Consider the following 23154-nt stretch of genomic DNA (forward strand, 5'->3'; position numbering starts at 1 on the left):
GCTACTGTGCGAACATATTGGGAGATGGGTTCTACCATAAAAAGTAGGCTTTACTTGTCACGCATAAATGCTGTGTCGGGGCCATTTAGTATCCATATACACACAGGCATAAAACCACAAAAGTAGAACGTCGGGTCTTGTGGGACTTTGCATGTGGGATTCACACTGAAACGAGTTAATCAATGAGATGTTCTGTAAAAACTCACAGAGGAATGCCTCCGAAATCCCAGTAGCTTTATCGAATGATATGGGGGTACGGGGTCCCTCCAATATGATCATACATGTAAAGCACACACCATAGGAGCGTTTAAAGCAGACACTGAGCGTCACTGAACGACAAACACCGCCTCTGTCTCCATGTGCATAAGAGGACAGCTCCGGATTGGTGAAAAGCATAAAAATTAGCGCTGTACAAAGTTGTAAACATAGTTAGCAAGAACCCTTTAATGATGAATTGGGGGGGTTGAAGGTACAACCCAAATGACAAAATGAGAGGGGGATTTTTTTAATTTTTTTTTTTCATATGTAGCTTTGAGCCCTTATTGTGAAATTCCCACAGTCTGTTCATACATAAAAACGACTTCCTGCTAGGAGCTTTTCCAGTTCAGATCGACATCGAGGAAAACTTTCTGTACACTTTCCATTGAAAAAAACAAAACAAAAATGAGAAGATCCCCCCACAGACGAAGCCTTTTTGTCTGGAGGAATTGGTTATTGATTTAGGCGCACTGCTGCGTCAATCATCAACAGTCTGAGAGTCTTTGTCGACTGAAAAAATGTCATGGCAACACGGAACGACTGGACGGAGGAGGGTTTTGTGTGTGCTTGTGTGAGCCGTTGTTGGTCCCTTTCAAAAAGAGTCTCTTGGTCTATTTTAGAAGGAGTAATTATTCAGTTTCTACCCTACGTTGGTGTGGAGTGAGTCCTCCCTGACTTCCCCTCATCTATCTGTTTACATGCTTTCCCGCTACCTTACAGCCCCTCACACCTCGAACCCAACGTTATTGGTGCAATTAAAATGGCGGGCAATGCTGTTTGCTGGCAGGTGCCAGCTCAGACGAGGAAAACGAAGGATCTATTTGTCTGCAAGTGGATGCATCAGATAAGAGCTTGCGGCCTTGCGTTTTTTCTACGTCACAAATATGAGGTGTTTTTTTATTTTTTATTATGGCATTTTGGCTGAACTGCTCCTGATTCACAACAATTTGAATAAGGAAGTACTTAAAAAGGCCATTTAAAGTTTACTTTTTTTAACCCCCATACCCAATCATAGTAAAAAGGCATTTCTGAGACCCTTTTCTTTGCATGATCCAATCAACAATCAACAATCTACAGAACTTGGTCCATGTTTTCTTCCCTGTAGTTTCTAATCAGTCCACTAGGGGCAGTAGAAGGACTTCTCCTGCTCATCTCAAAATTCTTGCTTTCATGAAATCTCAAAGATACTTTTGGCAGGAAATGTTTTGCTAATTTTCTTAACCTTATGGTGACAAAAAGGCATTGTTGTTATTGTTTTTTTTAATGACTACTTTCTCTATTAGAAGGATGCTAAATGTGTTGATGATAATTCTTTATGATACGGATAAAAATGCGTGGATCAGATTTGAAACATTGGGTAAATAAGGTCTTTTTTTTCCTGAACACTCATGTCAATATTTTTCTATCTTCAACCAACATTGTTCTGGACAAAAATTTACCAGATCCCCCAATAGATCATAATTGCTACTATCTATATCTCATGAATATGTGATATAGCAACATTTTTGGGTGGATTTAATTGAAAGTTTAAAAAAAAATCTTGTGATTACAAAATAAATTCTACTTTTTTGGGGTTAACTGTTTGATGTAGTGGGCTTTCTTGGGTTATTATACGTTCTTCCGTATCGGAGGGGGTCTTTACTGATGGAAATCGTCTTCCACATGGTCCCTTTGTGTTCATTTCTCTGCGTTACTGGAAAACAGAGACCAGAGTGAGATTCCAGCTCCCCCGGCTATTTTCCCCTGATATAACTCTGGAACAGGCGCTCATTGTATTTTCCTTGTAGATGAATATTGTGTCATCTCTCCCAGCAGCAAGCTGCTCTCCTGAACAAAGCGGCTGATTTTAGCTTTTGTCTGCTGTTGTGGTTTCTCCTGGAGCTAAACACAGAAAAGGGCGGTTTCCAATTTCCTCAGAACCAATCAGGTCCGCTCTAAGTGGCACCTCTGTTGGCTCTCACTTGGTGGGAACAAGCTTTGGCCTCCGTCTCGTTGGTCTTTGTGGGCAGCAGAGTTTGTTAGGTGTTTACCTTCCAGCTTCACCTCCCCTCTTTGTTTTTCTCATTAATTTGACAACACAAAGCCACAAAAGGCGGCTTCGACATCACTGCCATGGATTTTATGTCCCAGCATCCCAAACAAAATGTGGCAGATGGGTTAAATTAGCTTCATGTGACACGGATGCCCCATTAACGTGAACCGTTAGCAGTTGGAGGTCGGTGTGGGTTTTCTGTCACTGGGATGGATCTCTTGGTGACAAACTAAGTTGTTTCCAGCATGAAAAACCTGCTTAACTTCAGCAAATTAGCAGAAAAGAATGGTTTTTCTGACTTTAAGGTTGAAAACATCATGAAGGGAGTTGCTAAAATGGTCCTTAAAGCCCCCTGAGCTGTGGGGCAGGGGGTTCCAAATGCTTCAAAATGTCCCCAAAAAGTAAAAAAAAAAAACCAGAATCATTGAGCAAAGTGACTGGAATGTAGTAAAAAGGGGGAAAAGAACAATTTCTGAAGGTTTAAGGACACTCTCGATTTGATTTCAGAGTTGCTCGATCTTCAAAACCCGACTCAAATCACTATTTTGCAAATTTGACGAAACACTGGAAATAAACATCTTCACCTTAAGTTGCACTAAATTATAATTCCCCAGCGAGAAGTGGACCCACACTGTGAACGGCCACTTTATTTTGTCACTAAATCAGCTTTGAACGTCTCCAACCCATCACAGAGTTGACATCTAAAAACATAAAACAAAAGGGTGATTTGAAAAGCTTTTGACTTGAAATTAGTGGAACTAATCCTGATTTCAGATGAGGTTACGACATCTCAGTGATGCATTAGCACTTTCTGCAATGCTAAATGAATTTTGGTCACTGAAGCAGTGCCAGAACATTTTATATTTGGAAAGGTGGCAAAGGAGAACAGCAGAGTGGACGGCCAATTCGAAGGAAAGGATCAAAAATATGTATTTCCAAACAGCAGTTCTTTTATGTGAGGTGCTTTTTGTGATGCGTAAAGAAGCTGGTTTTGATGATTTCTGAATCTCTGTCAATAATTATATTAATATTGACTCAAATTAGGCGGCAACTGGAGGGCAAAGCATTTTTGCCTGGGCGGGGCAGTTGCCCCCCTGGCCCCCCTATCCGCCCCTATTTTGAATCAGTGTTTCCTCGGTTTGATGTGTTTTACCTTCCGTGTTCTTGTCTTCCATGGATTCAGTGTAATTTTGTATGTTCTTTTTTACAATTACAGTGCATTGTATTGTGCGTCCTGATTGGTTGTTGACTATTGTCAGTCAGTCTCTTCTGTTTCTACAGTACATTAAAAATTTAACCTAGGATTGCATTTCTGAGTATTTCTTCATCCAAATTGTTACAGACGAGAAAAACGCAGTTTGGAAAATATCGTGTTTGTGACGTAGAAAATGCGCTGGCTCCCTGCTTCAAGCTCTTAGCGATGGGAAGGGGGCCGGGACTGCCCCATAAGTCCCGCCCACAAGTCGGAGGTGAATTTCTAATAAACTAATGCTGCTCTGCAGCAACTATGTCTTAGAAAAAAGGAAAAATGATGGTTGATTTTAGCTCAAAATGGCATAATCATAATTAAAAGGAAACTATTTTTAAAGTGGACTTTACAACTTTGATTTCTTTAAATTATCCTGGACTTATTTTTCCATGAAGGTTTAAAATTTGGGAGTTTAAACAAGGGAAAAGTGTGAAAATGTTAAAGCCTGTCTGGGAAGAGTGGGAAAAGTGTTTTACAGCCGTAAGACATTTTTGGTATTGTAAAAAATAAAGATTATTTCACCCTCGCGGGTTACTTTTAGGAAGGTAACTCCCTCTGTAAAAGAGGGAAAACTATCTGTATTTTGGATTCCTCACTCTGGATTCCAAAGATCCTTCTTTCTAAATTCGTTGTCCTCCTCCTCCTCCTCCTCTTCCTCCTCCTCCTCCTCCTCCTCCTCATCCTCATCAGTGCAGCTCCGACCTCATTCCTGACAGGAAGCCGGAGTTGGAGCGGTTCAGAGTTTGGACGCTCCTGTGTCCTTTTGTCTTTGCATCAGGACGGCTTGTCTGTTGACTGCAGTCAGACATGACTGCGTCCTGAACCCGCTCATCTGTGGACCGACCCGGTCAGCTGCGTCCCGGCCAGCGTCCCCTGCCTCCTGTCCGGTTTGTTTTGGCCCTGACTAACGAGGCTTTTTGCGGTTTGTTTACCTGTTTGCCCTCCTCCGTCCTGGCTTACCCGTCGTTCCGGTGGCAGATTTTTCCAGCGTTGAAAAGCAACGGCAGAGGTGGAATGGGAGGTTGTTTGTTTTTTATCTGTTTCCACATTTCTGCTTTGCTGGTTTAAGTCAATTGGTTCTGATTCTGTATATCCAATCAGAATCTGACCTTTTTCTCCACTCTGGCAGAAACAAAACCATAAGTGGCTTAAAAAATGGGTTATAAATGTTCCATTGTTTCAAATTTAAATCTAACTGGAGTGATTTTTGCTACTTTTAAATTCCTCTGAAGCCTTTTTTTTACACCCAAGAATAGACTTTTCATTTTCTTAGGTGGTACCTGTTTTTTTGTGGTTCTGTGTATCAGAACTCTCCTTTTCTCAAAGTCATGTTTATTTTAATGCACATGTAGTTTCATTAAATATTAATATACAGTATTCAGAGCATGAATTCTCATGTAGCTCACCACTCTTTTTCTTTAAATTTGACCTTTAAATTATGTCCTCATGTTCAGGGTTGATGGGCGGATCGTTAAGCGTGTTGCAAGTTGAGCTTGTTTCCTGTCTTCAGTAAAGTTCATCATTAAATGCTCAACAGTTAAAAGGCTTGGATCGAGATTCATTCAGAAAGAGCTTCAAAAGCAAAAAAATAAAAAAAATTAAATCCAGTTTTGGTAACTTCAGGGAAACTCCCACACTGCAAAAACTGAATCTTACGAAAGTGAATAGACACATGCAAGATAACAAAGCTCATCAAGAAAGTTTTTTGATTACAAATGATTTTAGTGTCTCATTGACAAGATTTTTGATTTCTTAAAATTACTGTACTGGTAGTTTTTTTTGTGTGTGCGGCTTATTTAAAGACCCGCTCAGTGGTTCTTTATTCAAATCGTTGTGAATCAGGAGCAAACGGAAAAATGCAGTAGGACGTAATGACGTAGGAAAGACGTTGGGCTGGGCGCCAGCTCCCTGCTCCAATCTGTCAGCAATGGGGAGGGGAAGAGGGGGCGGGGTTGCTCGGTGCCAAAAGTCCTGCCCACAACATAATGGCAAATTTCTAATAAACTCTTGCCGCTCTGCAGAAACAATGTCCTTTTTTTGATTTTAGCAATGATTTAATGATTTAAAAGACCACTGGGAACGCTTTGAAATAGATCAAAATACGGTTGGATTGTGTTTGTAAAGAAAATATTTTCAAATTTTAAGAGTTTTGGCTTCTAGGGGCCAGCGAGTCAAATTTCATCAGAGGTTAAACCTTTTTCTTTTTACTGAACGTGGCTCATATTTTATTGAAAACACGGTTTTTCCTACAAATCTCCAACAGTTCGTGTCTCTCTACCCAAACAGCGGGGAACTAAAGCTGTGCAGATTTCAAAGAAGATTGCTTTGTATTGATTTTTTTAAAATCTTTGAAGGAACTGCCTTTCCAAACAGAACTCACACACAACCCCACATGAAAAATGAAATGTGCATTTTGCTTTTTGCTTCAAATCAGTCCCTTTTTATTTTTTCTTTTGCCAGAGAAGCGCAGAAACATTTGTGAAAGCGAGTCGCTTTGACTCACCCGTCCCCGCACAACTTTCCTCCAGCGTAACAGGACAGACTCATCGCAGCTCAACTCCTCGTTTTTCTGCTCTGATGGAATCAGTTATGGAGGGAAAACGTGAAAGAGGGAGTAGAAGAAGAAAATAAAACTGTAAGAGAGAACGGCTATATATTTGTATATATATGTAAAAAGCATGATTGCTACAAAGGGCCAAGGTCTGGAGTTTCACAGTCTTTCATGTGTTTCAGGTGCAGCAGCATGGCTGACTATGTCTCTCTGCTGCCATGACACCTGCCGCTCGGCACTGTGGGAGCGCACGGCGAGCACTGTGGGATGTTCTCAGTGCCAGTCTCTCGGCGTGGGTGTTTCGTTAAGACATTTTAATGCTCCGTCGACTTTTTAAAATCCCATTCCGCGTCTCAGGTCTGCAGTCACGTGACCCCGAAGGCAGCAGGGTGTTGCACGGCGTGAGGCGAAAACATCCCCCCTTTATAGACCCTCTTATCTCCCGCTCAGCCGGCACAGTCGCTTTTGATTTCACAACGGCGGCATTAATTTCTTTTTTGCAACTCAAATGTTGGATCCCAAGTGTGTGCAGCTCTGCTGGAGCTGGAAGTGAAACGAGTCTCTTCCTCACATCTTTAATTCCTTTTCTCTCATCAGACTGTCGAGTGCACCTCTTCCTCGTATCCTCTCAGGCTTTTAAAAAAGGACGGTTAACACATCTTCAGTTTCTCCTTCTTTATCTGCAAACCCGTCATTGTTCTTGCCGTGCTGTCTGGGCCAATGGCAGCTGTTGGGGCTTTGGTGAGGATTACACATATTTTCAGGAATAAATCCTGTGATTTACAATGCATATTAATGCATTTTTTCTGGAGTTAAAATAAACAGCGAAAGCTGCATTTTTCATGACAAGGTCACATTTCTAACTGTGGCTACAGAAAAGGCTTGGAGAGACTGTGGCCTATTTGTCGAAACTCCAAGATTTATTTTTACGTTTGAGTCATGTGACCCAAATAGCTGTTTCCAGCTGGTGCGATGCCTTTATTTTCAAAATGCATTTATTCATTTTTCTCCCAGTGAGCGAGCTAATGAAGCTCAGTTACTGGTGGCAAAAATGGGTTTTTATTCCTCTTTTTTTCCTGTCTTCACCTCTGACAGCACAGATGTAACAACGTGCAAAAACAACCTGCATTTGGTCGGCTTTAAGGTAATGCAGCAGGCATTTGGCGGCACACAATTTGTTCAAAATACATCAAAGAAGCTCCAATAGTAAAGGTATCAGGAACCGTGTTTACAAGCACTTTGAGAATAAAGCGCATTTTCTGCAATAAGACATGTTTACATGTGGTTTAGGATCAGATATGTTCCTTTCAGGATGTTTAAGAGGAACTTTAACCCAGCTAGAGCATTTACCATGATGGCTCATAATATTTTAATAAAAACACCTCTTATCTGTTGAAAAAAAGTCTGTGTTTTAAAAACTACCCTGCCTTGTGTTATTAAAGACCCACTCCGATAAAAATGGCATTATTGGTGCTTTTAACATTTCCTTGTCTGATGATAGAGGAAGGAAATTATGCTCAAAATGAGCTTTTCTTAGTATTTTTTTAAAATAAAAATGATTGTAAATCAGGAGCAGATGAAAAACTGTAGTTGGAAAGAGATCGTATTTGTGACATTGGGCTGGCCACAAGCTCCCTGTACTGTCAGCAGCGGGGAGGGGAAAGGGGGCGGGGTTGCTCGGCACAAACGGTTCAGCCTACAACTCAAGGGCAAATTGATTTGACTAAAATAAATAAAATCAAGAGTTAAATGTTTTTAAAAAAACATTTAAAAAAAAAGGCCGGGGCAGAGTTGGAACATTTTATATAGGGGGGCAGAAGACTTTGGCGGGTAACGAGAACAGCAGAGTGGAAGGTCATTACAAATGACAAAAAAAACAAACATATTTTTAACAGTTTTATTGTTATTTTTCTATTTCATTTTAAAACATTGCTTTTGTTTTTAATGTCTTATGAACCTTGTATTGATAATTTCCCAATCTTCTTAATCGAGTTTTGGCCCCCGTAGCTCCGCCCCTGTAAAAAAAATGACCAGAATGGGTCTTTAATATAAATGTATTCATAATTATCTTTATATTTAGCCGTCTTTGCAGGTGTGCAGTTATTTTCATGTTTTTTTGGGGAGTAAACTAAAATATGGCCCCACCTGTAGATGTAGCAAACATGGTGGAAGCCCCTTCAAACTGTGGCTAAAAACGTTCCCTTTGTTTTTAAATTAAAGGGTTCAGGTAGAGTGCATCAGGTTAAACAGCTTTTAGGTTATCATCCAGTTAAATTAACGTTCTATGTAGTTCTTGGAGGAAGCTCCAGATGCATTTTGGCAGTTTTTCCCTCCTCTGCGTTAGATTGGACTTTCCCTCTTGATTCTAGTATTTGTTGAGTTCATTACCTGCTGCCTTCTAGCGTCGCAATTTAGATGCAAACACAAAAAGGTTCAATCAGCCGCTCATTTGCATTGTGTTCAATTGCTTTTTAAATGTCTGTGTTTCCGTACGTAGCTGCCCCTTGGAGTCAAATCTGCTTTTCTATGGATGTTTGAATGTGTGTGTGTTTGTTTGATAAGCTCCTCTCTGCTGCAGCATCGTGCAGACGCTACCCCTTTGCACGCCCTTGCCAAACAGACCAGATTAGGTCTGAACAATGCTGGAAAAGGGCGCCCAGCAACGCCCGAGCATACAAAGTTGTTTCTGAATGACCTCGCCCAGAAGCCAAAGGTCTCCCAAACCATTCAGTGCTTCATCTGAAAGGGTTTGGGGGTGAACATGTATTTCCTGTCTTATACTTTGATCCACTATATTGCTTCTCAAGTTAGTTTGCCAAGCCGATCCACGTTTAGCCACTTTTACACACGTCAGAACTACAGCCAGAAGAGTTGTCATGGTTACCACCAGTTCGGAAATCCTCCCGCCAAGCAGAAAAGTCTGTGAAGTGGTCTGATTGGTGAGCTCTGTTTGTTAAACATGAACGACAGAGATGCTTCACTGGACCTCACGCTAACAAACATGCAGACCTGCCCCTCTGAAATCAGCCCCTCGTCTTTGCTCCCTGTCTGCTCTCAAACAGTCACCTCTGTCTTGCTGTTGGTCACAAAATAGGGCTGTGTGGGGAGGAAATGTTGGCTGTGGCTCTGGCCCCTGGAGGTGTGCAGCTGGTTGGGCTCCAGGATGGTACACTGAGGCCTCTTGTGCCCGTAGCTCTTCCTCCTGCCCACCGTTTCAGTCCCGTCCCAGCCCCTTAGTCCAAACCCCGCTGAATGCCCAGCTGCGATGGTGTTGGAGCTGTATGCTACTGGGCGGCCCATCGTGGCTGAGTTTGAGCCAAAGGCGGTCTCGGCAGCTCTGGAGATGCCCAGGGAGGTGCCACCTGGCATGGTCCCTGACAGATGAGCGAGGGAACCAGCCCCAAGTCCCGTGTGCTTGTTACTGTGGCTGTGGGCGTGAGTGTGAGAGCTGTGGCCCGCATGACCATGACCAACTTTGGGTTTCTGGCCATTCGGCTTATGTCCCCCTCCCACGCCGCCTGCTATGTGCCTCTCTGTTGGGAGGTTTGAGGCAGAGGAGATGCTGGGCATCTCTGTGACGTAAGTCGCCACCGGTTCCGGAGTCAGTGGACCCAGCGAGGACATGGGAGCCATGGAGGTCATCTGCGCGAGTGAAGACATAGGCATCATGGACGTCATCTGGCTCATTGAAGTCATCTGCGTGATGCCGGGTTTCATGGCGTTGGAGCTCATTGGATTGGAGGTCAGGGGGTTGTTGGTCATTGGGGGAGTCATGGAGGACATGTTGCCCATAGACGGTCTAGAGTTGCCCATCGGCTGAAGGGGAAGGCCACCTTTCTTTGGCAACTCAACCATCAGACGACGCTTGTACTGTTCGCCGTTGTACTTGGCAGCTAGCACAAGACAGAAAGAGAAAAAATGACGGTGAACTGAATCATAAAACCAGAACTTTGTCCTTTGCAGGATAAGAACATACAAACACACATTAAATACACAGACCTTTTTATAGTTTTGAAGTAGTGAAATAAAAAGCAGAACATTTTCTCCACCTCCTTTCAGACAAAACACAAGAAAGTATCGCATTTTTTTAAATGGATATTTTTTCACCATAAAAGCAGAATGTGCAAAAAAAAACCTGTAAGGATTTTGAACAAAACCTTTGAAGAGAAAGCAATTCAAAGAGAAAGACTGGAAGAATCAAACAAAGCCCACTCTGGCAGTCATTTTTTTCAACAACAACATCCAGCAATGATGCTCCTTTGCATATAATTCTTTTAAATGGAACATTGTTAGTGACTGAACATGAAATCCTAGAGTCAAAACGTCCGTGCACATTTTCTTCTTTTTTTTTCTCTTGAGCCCCCACCCCCAAACCCAGCGTACAGCACAAGAAGCCCATCAGTGCTGTTCACGTGATAGTGTGAGCTCCTTGCTGCACCCGGACTGTTAAAAGAAAAGGAAATTAGACAATCAGAGAGTAATTTGTACTTACGTATCACGTGCAGATGTCGTGTTTGCAGCATTTGTATCTGTAAAGAGTCAGTACTCGTACGACAGCATCACCCGTACGTCATAGGTGCGTGAAACTTCCTTATGAATGCTTTACAACAGACCTACCACACGCAAAACAATGGTACGTTGTCATGACGTCCCTTAAGGTGGACGTACGAGCCTCAAGGGGACTGCAAGACACAGCTGTGCTTCCCTTCAAGATGCAACCTCACCTCTAAACGACCCTCCACAAGCCCAGACGAGCCAAAAGCCAGCAACACTCATACTGGTCAACTCCTCGTCGGGATAAAGCTGCTTTCACACCGAACGCGATTTTCGCATCAGAAGCAGTTTCAATGTTAGGGCGATGTATCTGCGGTGCAATGTGAGCGGTGCAAAGCGTCCGTCTGGCAGCAGTGTGTTTTTGGCGTCGCAGCACAGCGTGTTCAGAGTTCAAAAGTCCGAGATTTGGGAAAAAAGATATATTGCATCAAACAATTCAGAACGCAGCTTTGGCAAATGACTTGTTGATGATGTCATCCAGGGGTGTCAAACTCCAGGCCTTCAGGGCAAGGAGCCTACGTGTTTTCCAGTTAACTTGCCATTGGAGCGGCTTATTGGATGAGCACAACACACCGATCCAGGTAATTAGCGGCAGGTGGGAATGGGTTTTTACAAAAACCAGTAGGATGTTGGCCCTCGAGGCCTGGAGTTTTACATCCTAGAAGTAATCAGCAGGTGGAGGAGAATCTGATCGTTCTCCTTCTGATCTTTATTTTTCTTGTTTGTATGGAGACGATAATAAAAAGTTACTGGAATTTTATTCTTATCTTTTATTTTTTCCCTCCTAGGACTGAGTCGTTAAACTGGGTCACAGAGAGACAGAAGTACCGCTGAACGCTTCCGTCATCCTGCAGTGGACGGGGAAGCTAGCCGTACTGAGACAGTCTCAGAATGACGTCATGAACCCAGACAAGTAGAGACGTGATTACCGACACTGTTGTTGAGTTTTTCATAATAAATTAGCCTGATCTCCCAATATCATCCGTGTCTTCCGTGCATCGTAACTGAGATATACGGTCAATGCTGCCATGAGGCTAAAAACCTTGGACAGTGGCTCCTCCTACAACATCTGGAAGCATGAAGTATATGAAAACAATTTTGGACAAGTGTGTATAGCAGCGAAAGAGAGGTGTCTGGTGCAAATTTGACGCATTCAGTGTGAGCGCGACGTACAACGGATGGAAAGATTGTGGTTTTCTGCAAGTCAAACAAAGAAAAGAAAAGATAAAATCGACCTCAAATGATCATCAGGTTTGTTTAGTTTCAACCTTTGGTGTTGGCTGTGCTGTTTCCGGGATTTAAATCTTTCGTAAACACAAATATTAGTCCCAGCAGCTTTTTTTTCCTCCGTCCATTCACAGTCCGGTCATTACTCTTCAGCTCCTTGTTGCCTCCACATCCTTGAAGATAAAGTTAACACTCCCAGCGAGTTTGCTTTGCAGCTGTAACTATAAATCCAGTTTATCGCTCCATGAGCGCGGCTGAGAAATGAGGCACAGGCGGGGACGTGGGTGCAGACAGAGACCTGCTGCAGGACCGCCTCTGGGGATCAGGCCTGCTCAAGCGACAGGTGAATCAATCTGGAGGTAGTCAGGCCTCCAGCGCAAACATTCAGAGGCGGACGTGAGCGGAAAAGAGAAGCACCGCTGTTACGCGGCGTGGGCTCCGCACGGCTCTGCCAGCGTCCCACAGAGACTCCCATTATGCAGCGGGAACGGAGATGAGCACTGCTCCTCTGAAGCCCCTCAGTGCCAGTAAAGCCCTTATTAGGGTTAGACCTGTGTGTCAGGCTGCTTCCCTATTTCTCAGGCAATTAGATTACCTACTGCCAAGATTATGCAGTTCAGTAGTTTAAAGTCCTTTTTTTTCATTTCTGTCCTCAAAAACTGGTAATATTTTGCAGATGATTGTGCTGCACAGTGAGCTGCAAGGATCACATAGTTTTTGCAATTTTTCTTTCTTATGGTGCATTTCAGCAAACATTTCGCAAAAACTCACCCCAAATATGATGACATCACATGGGAGAGACCATCAAAAAAATAATTACAGGACCAAAACCTTTATGGGGCTAAACGAAACTACTAACGGAACCGAAACCCACGTGTCGGTGATATTCAAAGTTTAAACTATTAGGGGATGGCAACAGGACCCAACGGGCACAGTATTAAATTTGGTGATTTTCACATTTTTCACATATAGAAAAAGAAAACTTGTTTTTACTAAGTCCAGTGTACAAACACAACCCAGGTTTTATTGACCTTTAACCTCAGGAAGAGGGCAGCGTCTTGAATAAAACAAAAAACAAAAAACGACACGTTCAGTACCAGCTACAAATTAAACTCTCATCAGGGATTTCAGTCTATCGCCTCCTCGAGCATCATTGGCGCTCCCAAGTTGCTCGCACATTTTTTTACTGGAATATAGTGAAAATTTAACACATGAGTTGGTGACTCAAGCTGAACAAAATAATATGAAACACAATATGACTATATTAGAAATCTGGGCATGGTTAACAAAACACATCCGTTGCCAAGGAAATGAAAAAATTTACTTTTGCTGATTTTTCTAAAACTGACATAAACCTGTCCGTCACCCCCAGATGATCGAAAAATGAAATGGTTGCTATGGAGATAAAGCCACTATAGAAAATCTGCCATTTTGAACAAAGTTTTTATTTTATTTTATGAATTTTTGTCATTTCCAGTTCTGAGTGGTAATAAAAAAGGGGGCAATGGGGGGGTTAGTGAGGGCGAGTACGAGAGTTAGTGCGGACCATACATTGCTGCTCGCAGCTTTAGTTTGTCATTGGGTACACCGGACATTTTCAAAGACCTCCTTGGTCAGCGCATCATTCATTCTTTAAAACAATAATAATTTGACTAAAAATCATTTTTGACTAAAAAAATAAGTAAAAGGTGGATCATTTGGTCTTTAAAAAAGCTTATTATCAGACTAGTTAGTATTCAGAGATTATTTGACTTAATGTTAATGTGTTTAAATTAAACTTAATAACAATAACAATTTGTTTTTAGTAGCTGCTAGAAGTTGAAGCTGGGGTAACTATGGCTACGTTCACACCGCAGGCTCAAACGACCCAATTCTGATTTTTTTTTTGCCCCTATGCGATCTGTATCTGATCTTTTCATGACAGTCTGGACGACACAGATCCGATCTTTTCAAATGCAACCCAGGCCACTTGGGTATGTTGTTCTGAATCCGATACGTATCCGATCTTTTGAAATGCGACCTCCGTCTGAACAGCCAGGCCACATGTATCCGGCCCGTATGTCATTGAGACGCTACAAACTTCATAATTCTGCGTTGAAGTAGGCGGGAACTAGAACATAAACATCAACCATGGCGGACGATGCTGCTGAGACCAGTCAGTGGAAGGGAAGCGAGGTCACCGATTGGATTCATATTTGGGGTGAGAGCTCTATTCAGGCCAAACTCGAGGGCTCTCATCGCAACCGGGCGGTTTATGAAAATTGTTTTTAGCGACATGGCAGAGTGTATTGTTGAACCTTTCCAGGCATGACTTTTTTTCCCTCCCTATCCAATCGGGATCAGAAGTGCGGGGGACCGAAGGCGGATCCTCCTTCGGGGTTCACTTCCCCGTTCGGACCCTTACATTCTCCAGAGCGGCTTAATAAAGAGTCCATAGCATTTATTCTGGGGGAAGCCTTCTTTTATTACTGTTCTCCTTCCTCCTTAACACACAACATGAATGCGAGCCCCCACTGCCCCCCCCCCCATTCCCTACCTTGCTGCACGCGCTCTCTCCTGTCTCTTACACACAGACGTGTGGCCCCAGCACATACACATCCCCATTCCACAACAGTGGTTACAGGCGATCCTGGCTCCAATGTCTTCTTAAAATGAGAAGATTGTTATGTGCTGCTCCTTTGTGAAAATAAATTTTAAAATGCAAAAAGAGCTCCGCTGTTGACAACACTGTTGTTGACATCCATTGCTAACGTTAGCTACTTCCACAATTAACGAGTGACGTTGTTCACCGTTCACCGTTGCGCATGCGGGTCACTTCTGGGTCATTTCACAGTCACACAAATCACAAAAATTCGCATTTCATTGGAAATGTGAACAGCCTTGCAAAAAAATCTGATTTTTTTTCAAAAAATGGAATTGAGCATTAAACCCTGCAGTGTGAACGTAGCCTATGGTGCACTGGGGTTCTGTCATCTTTTCTCATCTACTTCTGCCCTCCCTCTCTTCTCTATTCTTGATCATTATCCATCATTTAGTTCTCCATGCCTCTGTTTGGTGCAGTGCGATTCATGTACTGTCCGTCTTTCCTTCTCCACTCCCACCCCTGGGGAGTGGGAGTGCTTCCAGATTCCAGTTGGCTCGTCTCTGCTCTGTTCCTGACCGAGTACCTCGTCTCTGCTCCCTCTCCTACACCTGGCTGTAGATCCTGTCTCCGGCTCGACTCGCGCCCCCGACTGTCCCCCCCAACTCCATCTAGATGAAGCTCGTCTGCTGGACTTTGAATATGTAGTTGTAGAGTTAGATACGTTAATTCTTCTCTATGAGTTCTGGTAAATCACCTGTCCGTCCTGGGGGAGGATCCCTCCTTCATGTGGGCACCCCTGAGGTTTCTTCGTTTTTTCCGTAATCCGTTTTTTTAGGAGTTTTTCCTTACCGTGAAGGGGGGGTCTAAGGGCAGGGATGCCAGTATAGCTTACTCATTTTGTTAGTTCATTTTAGTATTTTACTATTGAATTCTATGTATTCATGATCCTTTTGATCATATGTTTAACTTTTTCAATTACCGATACGAAAACCATCGAACGTCTGTTGTTGTGAATTTGGGCTATACACATAAAATTTCATTTAATTTTATTTCATTAAAAGCATAAAATTATAACCAATACATTTACAGCTAAATAAAAAAGTGCATCAGTCAATAAAAACAAGAATATCACAATATTAAGTGTTAAAACCATATTAAAAACCAATAAGTAAAACTAACACTTGACCACATTACAGCAAATTCAAGAAACATCCACTATTGCGCAGTTCTTGCAGGTCCAGATTTTAATTGTTTTACATTTTTTAGGACAAAAAAAAAATGTTTCTGGAGACTTTAATTTGAAAAGCAGCCTGGTAGTGAAGCCATCTCAGTTAGGAAAATTCAGAACTGTTTACAATTATTTTACAAGAATTTCAGAAACTCCCTCATAAACAATTTTTGTAACTTTTAGCCAAAAGTCGCACAATTTCAATGTGGTCTCTTTCAAAGAACGGATGTAAGAAGTCGTGAAGTTAAAGGCAGCAGCGATGTGACATTTTTATTCATCTTATACTCAGACTATCAGGTCATTCGGGATGTGTGTAAAAACATCACATGAATAATGTGTGCATTCTGCAGGATGTGAGGAATGTTAATAGTCGTGCTACAAACTGTTAATGCACCAGAATGAGAAGCGCTGCCCCGACTGGTTGTCGCGTCACTTAGGAAGTGAAATAAATAGAACGGAACAATGTGATCCCCCCCAATTATGAGGAGCTTCCTCTGCCTACCTTTAGTGGGAAAAGCTGAATCGCTGACAGGCATGGAGGAGAGGGCACCTTTGCAAGATTCAGCAAAGCATTTGTACGTTATGTCTCCGTTATAATTGGTCATTTGTGCTTGCAAGAGTCCGCGTCCCCCCCCCTTCAGGCTAAGCTGCAGGCGTGTATGGAGGAACCTTTATTGGGAGACTCTTGCCCTGGCTGCTGAATTCAATAAAGTGACCTTATATGAGTGCACACTGGGGCAGGGAAGATGGTTATTGATTGACAGAAGAGTGGCTGATGAGACTGTTGGGAAAGTTGCAGAGGCAAACTGGCAAGGGGGGGGCGCTTGAGGGACGCTAATGGGGGGGGTTTAGGAAAATGGTTGGGATCTCAGGCTCGGCTCTGTTTCTAATTGGGTCGGCAGGCGGTGAAATGTTTTCGGCCGTTGCTCACACATGCATTTGCCGCCACTTCTGGGTGACATTTCCACAGTTAATGCCACTCCCTGCAATCTGAGGTGACATATCTCTGGTTTCTAATCACTTCTAGGTGTTTTTTTTTTTTTTTAAATAGCATGCATGGAAATCAAGATCCATCAGCTAAAAGTGTGAGCCTCCAAAGAGAGGAGAGCTCCTTTCATTCAAAGAAATGGAATCAGATTCGAGCAGCTATAAGATGGCGATTAGAGCCGCCCAATGATTCTTTGATGAGCGTTGCGTAGACGGATGGATGTACATGGAGGGGGGGGGCTCTCCAGGAGGTGGAGAAGAAGGGTAAAAAAAAAAAACAGAAGAAAAAGGTAAAGATGTGAAGATAAAGGGAAAAAAAAGTAAAGTTTGGAAGGTTGGAGTTGAGGATCCCGGACATTAAAGGTTAAAAGAGCAAACTAGGCGGAGAAAAGAGGAATGGTGGAGGGCAGATGGAGGCCATTTCCGTTATAAAAGGGCAGAAATGAGAAGTTGTCGTCTGAAAGGCTCCAAAGACGACAAAGGGAGAAAAATGAGCAGCTCTGAATACAACCTCCGAACTGCCAAGACTCATTTCAACCTGCAAAAACGAGCCTCAAAAGAAACTAACGACATCATTTCAGGATCTAAGTAGATGGCTCACATTGGGGGGATTAGATTTCATCCTATCCGAATAAAATAACCAGCCTGGTGACTTCCAGACATTTTGGAGCAAAACACGCTTCTGCAGGAAGGATTTATGGGATGTGGAGTTCGTCTGAACTCAAGTTAGCTTGAGTAACGCGTTTGTTTGTCTCCTTCGTTCATCAGCGTCAAGAAAACTCAATTTTCCCCATTGAAACGGCTTCACTTTCACAGCATCATTTGCAGCCAAACCGGCGGAGAATCAACGTGAGACAAAGACTCAGAAAATTGCCACGTAAAGAATTACTGCATTAATTGTGAACAAACGACAAAAAATGTGTTTTCTTGCTTTTCACATCGTTTCCATAAACACACAAAGACCTAAATTTGAGATGTTTGGATTAAAACTTACAGACATGCAGAGAAAATAATTCTGGTTAAGTCTTTCCTGAATCCTCTGCGATGTATACTGCCCCTAGTGGCCATACATGTAGATTACCTTTAAAAATTTCCGTTGCGAGCAGTGCTGGTTGTCTACAATTCAGTCTTAACCTCAATATTTATACATTTATTTTAGATTAAAATATTAATAAACCAACAGGCTAAAAGACTATAAACCAAAAGAAGAGATTTTTCTAAACACAAATATGTGTGTGGGCCAATCCTTTCCTATCTCAGAGGTCAATGCAGTTCCACTTATTCTCTCTGACAAACTGTATATTTTTTAAATCCTAAGTCAGACATAATTTTTTTTAATGTGCTGTTAATGTTTAAAACAGCTGACCGCAGGAAGTCAGACACCAAGTGGCCTTTAAATCCAATTACTTGCTTTTTCTTATGTATAATAGACGTGACCTTCCTTCTCTTTCATGCTTGTGATGAAAGCCACTTGGCTGGAAGCTTAATTCATTTTTTTTTTTTAAATGGCCAGAATAAATTAGCGGGATTGACATCAGTCAAGCTTGCCCCGGGAGTTTTCTGTGCTGCGGGGGACTTTCTGAAGTTCGTGGGCCAACCAGCAGCTCTGTATGACGGCGGAAGTCAACGACATGGTTCAAAAGGTGAAGGATGATCAGAAAATGGAAGAAAAATGATGCAAAATGACGCCGTTGCAGCTGAATATTCTGCAATCAGCACATCCTCTGTGCAAACTTTTCTCTGCCTCAAGTAACCAATCAGGAATCAGTGACCGGCCTCTAAATTCAACGGTTCTGGACAGCGCTTTGTTATCCAAAAACTCTGCTCTGCCTTTTTAAAAGAAAGGAAAAGTCCAGCTGTGCTCCACACTCCGGCTTTATTGCCAAAATACACACGTGTGTCCACATCAGGCATGTTTGTATTGAAAAGCTTTAAAATGATTTCAATGAGACTTCCTCACAGCCTGTGCTCAACGTGGAGCCAACGATCCGTTTAAGACGTCTAAAAGATTCAGATTTTGGTTTATTTTCATCCTTTAGCTACATATCCTCTTCAAAGAACCACTCAGATGTGTTTAACGTGTTCCTGTGGCATTTTTCTGATGATGGAGAACATATGCATGGAAAATTGTAGTATTTCCTTATTCAAATCCCTGTGAATCAGGAGCAGACGGAAAAATTATAGTTTGAAAAGAATCATTTTTGGTGAATCTTTTGGGAATTTGGGAAAATATGACTGTACACCAACGCTGTGACGGCAGATTCAAGTTAAAACGGACACATATGCTAGCACAAAGTGTAGCATACTGACAAAAACACAAGATAACCACAGAATAGGAGGATTCTAACGATCCTAGAGGCTCCCATCCAAGAAAGAAGGTCCATTAAAGAAATAAAACCTTTTAGAAATACACAACTAAAAGTTTTAGATTATAATGTATGTAAAAAATTACTAAATTATGGGGTAAAAAAGTGCTGATTCTGGTTCATTAATGAAGCTTTAATTTAAAAATAACTTGAAACTGGAAACAGATGTCTTCACTGCTGGTGAGGATTTTAGCTTTTCTCTTGATTATAAACTAACTTTGTGATCAGATTTGGTTTTCCTCTTCAGTTGCGTCACACCAGCTGGTTCTGTTTTAGTCAATTAACTCTAAAGAGTCTTGTTTTCACATTCTGTCTGTTTTACCGCCCTTATTCCTGCTTTTACTGGTATTTTTCTGGTTCGTTTATTCCTTTTTGGTCACGTTTGAGCATTTATTAGTTTATTGTCGTTCCTGCTCCTCCTGTCATTGTTCAGTGCTTCATAAAGAAGTAGCAAAAATAGGTATTTTTTAAAATAATTGTTACTAAAACAAATCAATGAAGTAAATCCCTGAGCTGCGCTGTTGCGCCCCCTCTTGATGCTTTACACATCTCTCACTATCCTCCACAATGGTAAAAAAACTAGAATATTGATCCTCGTGGGGTTCCGTTGCGTATTCCGTTGCTCAAGGATTTTAGGTAAATCTGCATAAGTAAGTTTTAGAAGAACCGGTGTAGGTACCCTAACCATTCGGCCTGCATAACCGTTCGGGGTCCTTTCGACTGAGGATAATGTCAGACTACGGTAGCCCCACTTGGACAAACTACGTAGATCTGCTCGGGCTCTACATATTTTCATTTCATGTTTCCTGTTGTAACCTAAAGTTATTTTCCTTCATAAGTTGTGTCTGACATTATTCTTTGTAGTGTTTACAGAGAGATTTTGCCACAACCCACTTAGTAAAAAGATCTGTGGCTGTTAGAATGAACCTGCTGCTCCACACAAGCGAACCGTGTCTCTGAGGTAGGGAAGGTGCTTTGTCATAGTGTGCGGTTCGGAGAAGGGTTCTGAGCGCAGTCCGAAAACCGTTGATAATGATCATAACAATAATTAAAGCACATTTAAAAGATAATGTCGCTCTATGTTGGAGCTCTGTTACTTTACAACGGACCACATGATATCTTCTCATATGGTAGTATCCTAATTTGTCCAGACCAATCCCTATCTGACACGTCATCGGACCAACGGACACCCAGTCACATAATGTGACGTCAGCACTAGTCCCAGGACCCCAAACGGTTGTTGCAGGACGAACGGTTATGGTACCTACATCGGCAAAAGTAAAATTTCTTTGGCAATGGAGGTTTTTGTTAACCACGCCCACATTCCTAATATGTTTACATTGAATGTTACATTGTTGTGTTCAGCTTGAGCCAATGATTGAATTATTACATTTTCATTATGTTCCAGTAAAAGGTATTCAAACAGAGATGCACACATTAAAATGCGCAAGACACATGGAGGAAAAAGGGATCGAGGAGCTTTTGCTTTAGCGGAAAGAAAAACGAGAGGTCACCTCCACTATTGGGTGAAGTAAAGAAATATGTCAGAAACTCTTGGTACATCTGTTCCAGTGGAGAGGCTGTTTTCTAAGAACACGGTCAGCCAGAAGAGAAATCCTCTCAAACCTGAACATTTTAATGTGTTGATGTTCAAAAACACCAATCCAAAGCTAAAGATAGTGTGTTCTTTAGTTTTTTTTACATTTTTACTATTGAATTTTGTATTTTGAACCTATCACAATAAAGTTATCTGGCCTATCTTTGTCGGTACATGTATATAATTTTTGGGTTACCGGAAATATGCTTAAGAAAAAAATACCATTAACCATTAAGAATTAATGGCAATTGTCGGTATTGAATATTTTATTCAAAAAGTAATCGGTGTCAAATCTTAAAAGTGTGGGATCGCCCGTCACTACTTCCTAATAACGCTTGAGGGGTTATGGGGCAATAGTTAAAAATCCCTAGGAGGAGTTTATATTTAGCTGGTACTAAAGGTGCAGTAAGAAAGAAGAAACCAAAAACGGAAGAAACCAAAAGAATCCTCTTGGTGCTCTTTTGGTGGGTCCAGTCTGGTCTTTTTTTGTCCTATTTTGTAGATGCTGTGGCCTCTGAAGCCTTTTTTTCTTTCCTGACATCTCATTCATGTGCAGTCGTCTCCATCCGCTGGATGTGCGTGCGGTGAGATGAAATGTAGTCAGACGGGTTACGTTCTTCGAGTTGTGTCTCTGAGAAATTGCCTGCATTTTCTGTGATGATTGTTTTCTCCGAGTTGAATATTTTTATGAAACGTTCAAGTTCTTCAAAATCAATTTGTTCTTTGATCCTCGGGGACTCACATCAACACATAATAAAGTTGGCGTTCTGGAAATCTGAACAATTTTTTTCCAATCAAACTCGGCTGAAAGCATCTTGATGTGGTCTTCTGTCTATATTTGGTCTCTACTGGAAACAAAAATAAATAAAAGCCCCACAAAACAAAACAAAAGCTAAAAAGCTCAGATCTGGATTTACGAAGCAGACATAAATGCAGCTTCTATGTGAATCAATATTGAAATATTTGGTACATTAATTGCAATAATTGAACTTATCTCTTTTCAAAGTGTTTTTCTAATTAATTGGACTCGAGAATAGCTAAAATGAACTGATAGATGATTTAATGTATAATTATTAATGTGTAATTAACGTGTATTAAGACTACTGGTCACATATATCTCAAAATGCCTCAGTATTACCAGCTAAATGCAGTTTTTTGAGGTAAATTCGTTTGGTGGCTGCCGCCACATTTGTCCTCCGGAGGCGGCAGTTGCGTTTTCAGGTGCCTGGCAACAGCCGTGGAGGTTTTAGGAAGACGTTTTTTGACATTGGGGGGCCTGAGCACATTTGGCGGTTGCGCAGTGGCAGTCAAGTGACTGGAAGGCAGCTGAGCGGTTTCTGACTGATAGGAGGGGGTCTAAGGTCCTGTGTCTGATGATCGGCCAATTTCAGACTGCCGCCCCCCTGGCCCCATGCTGCCGTCCCACTGCTGTTGACATGGGGCGGGGGTCCAAATCGGGAGACGGCATTGATGCTTTTGTTGCTTAATTAATGGGTTGGATTTATCTGCGCTTTTCCAGACGCTCAAAAGGCTTCCAGTGTGTCCATCATTCATTCACCCCTCATTCATACTTGGTGATGGTGAGCTACTGACGTAGCCACAGCTGCCCTGGGGCAGACGGACGGAGGTACTGCCCCTCTCACATTCATATCAGTGAAGCCACACTGGAGGCAGGGAGAAGGAAGTGTCTCGCAAATTGAATACAACAGTTGACTGGGGTTGAGTGGGGATCGAACCGCCAACCTCCTCAACCGCCTGAACCACTGCTGCCCCACTTCATTAGACGAAGACTCCCGCTGTGGTTGGACCTTCATTTTGGATGCTGGGGCTCCCTGTGCTACTTAAGAGACATGTCTAAAAAATGTGTACAATTGTAAACTAACAAGATTATAATGTGTGCTCCAAATCTGACCAGGCAGGTAATCTTCTGGTGATGGCTCCCCATCGCACGGTTGTATTTGTGACCGTAGCATGAAGCCTAATGTTGTGTAAAAGTGCTATTAGTTATGATGGAAAAATGTAGAATTTGTTAAACTTACTGTGAAGTATGTAATACCATGATGCCTATTGATTCATATATGCATCAAACCCTACATCTCCAGCTGTACCTTCATGCAGCAATAAAAACACAAGTGATTTATTTTTATATAGATTCAGGCATTTAAAAACACTAAATAATCTAAATACTAATACTACAATTTTTAATACAAGTTTCTTTTGAGCAACATAGAAAATTGCTACTTTATAAATATACATATATATAAACAAAAACATGATTTATTTGAAACAAAAACGATTTTCACTACAGTTTCTTTTCAAATTAAAAGCAGTTTTTGAGGTCCACTCTGTTAAATAACCCTGACCTGAGCATGAATGTCGGTTCACTAAGCGGCTACATTTTAAACGTAATTTTGTTGGAATGCCTCTATTTTGTAAACGTTTCATCATTTATTTAATAAGGAAGTGATTAGTTGTTATATTTGACTCATTTTGGCTTTTCATTTAAATGTGATTAGGCCCC

General features: G+C 41.9%; 1 protein-coding gene across 1 annotated transcript in view; it reads right to left on the reverse strand.

Moving 5' to 3' along the window:
* Positions 1 to 5881: 5881 nt before the first annotated feature.
* Positions 5882 to 23154, reverse strand: part of shisa9 (shisa family member 9) — a 71076-nt gene continuing 53803 nt past the window's right edge. The window contains exon 4 of the mRNA XM_004080197.4: positions 5882 to 9983. Within this exon, the coding sequence (XP_004080245.1) occupies positions 9145 to 9983 (839 nt within the window). The 3' untranslated portion in view covers positions 5882 to 9144. The remainder of the gene's footprint in view (positions 9984 to 23154) is intronic.

The sequence above is a fragment of the Oryzias latipes genome, chromosome 19, assembly GCF_002234675.1.
Source record: "Oryzias latipes chromosome 19, ASM223467v1".
Classification (NCBI taxonomy): Eukaryota; Metazoa; Chordata; class Actinopteri; order Beloniformes; family Adrianichthyidae; genus Oryzias; species Oryzias latipes.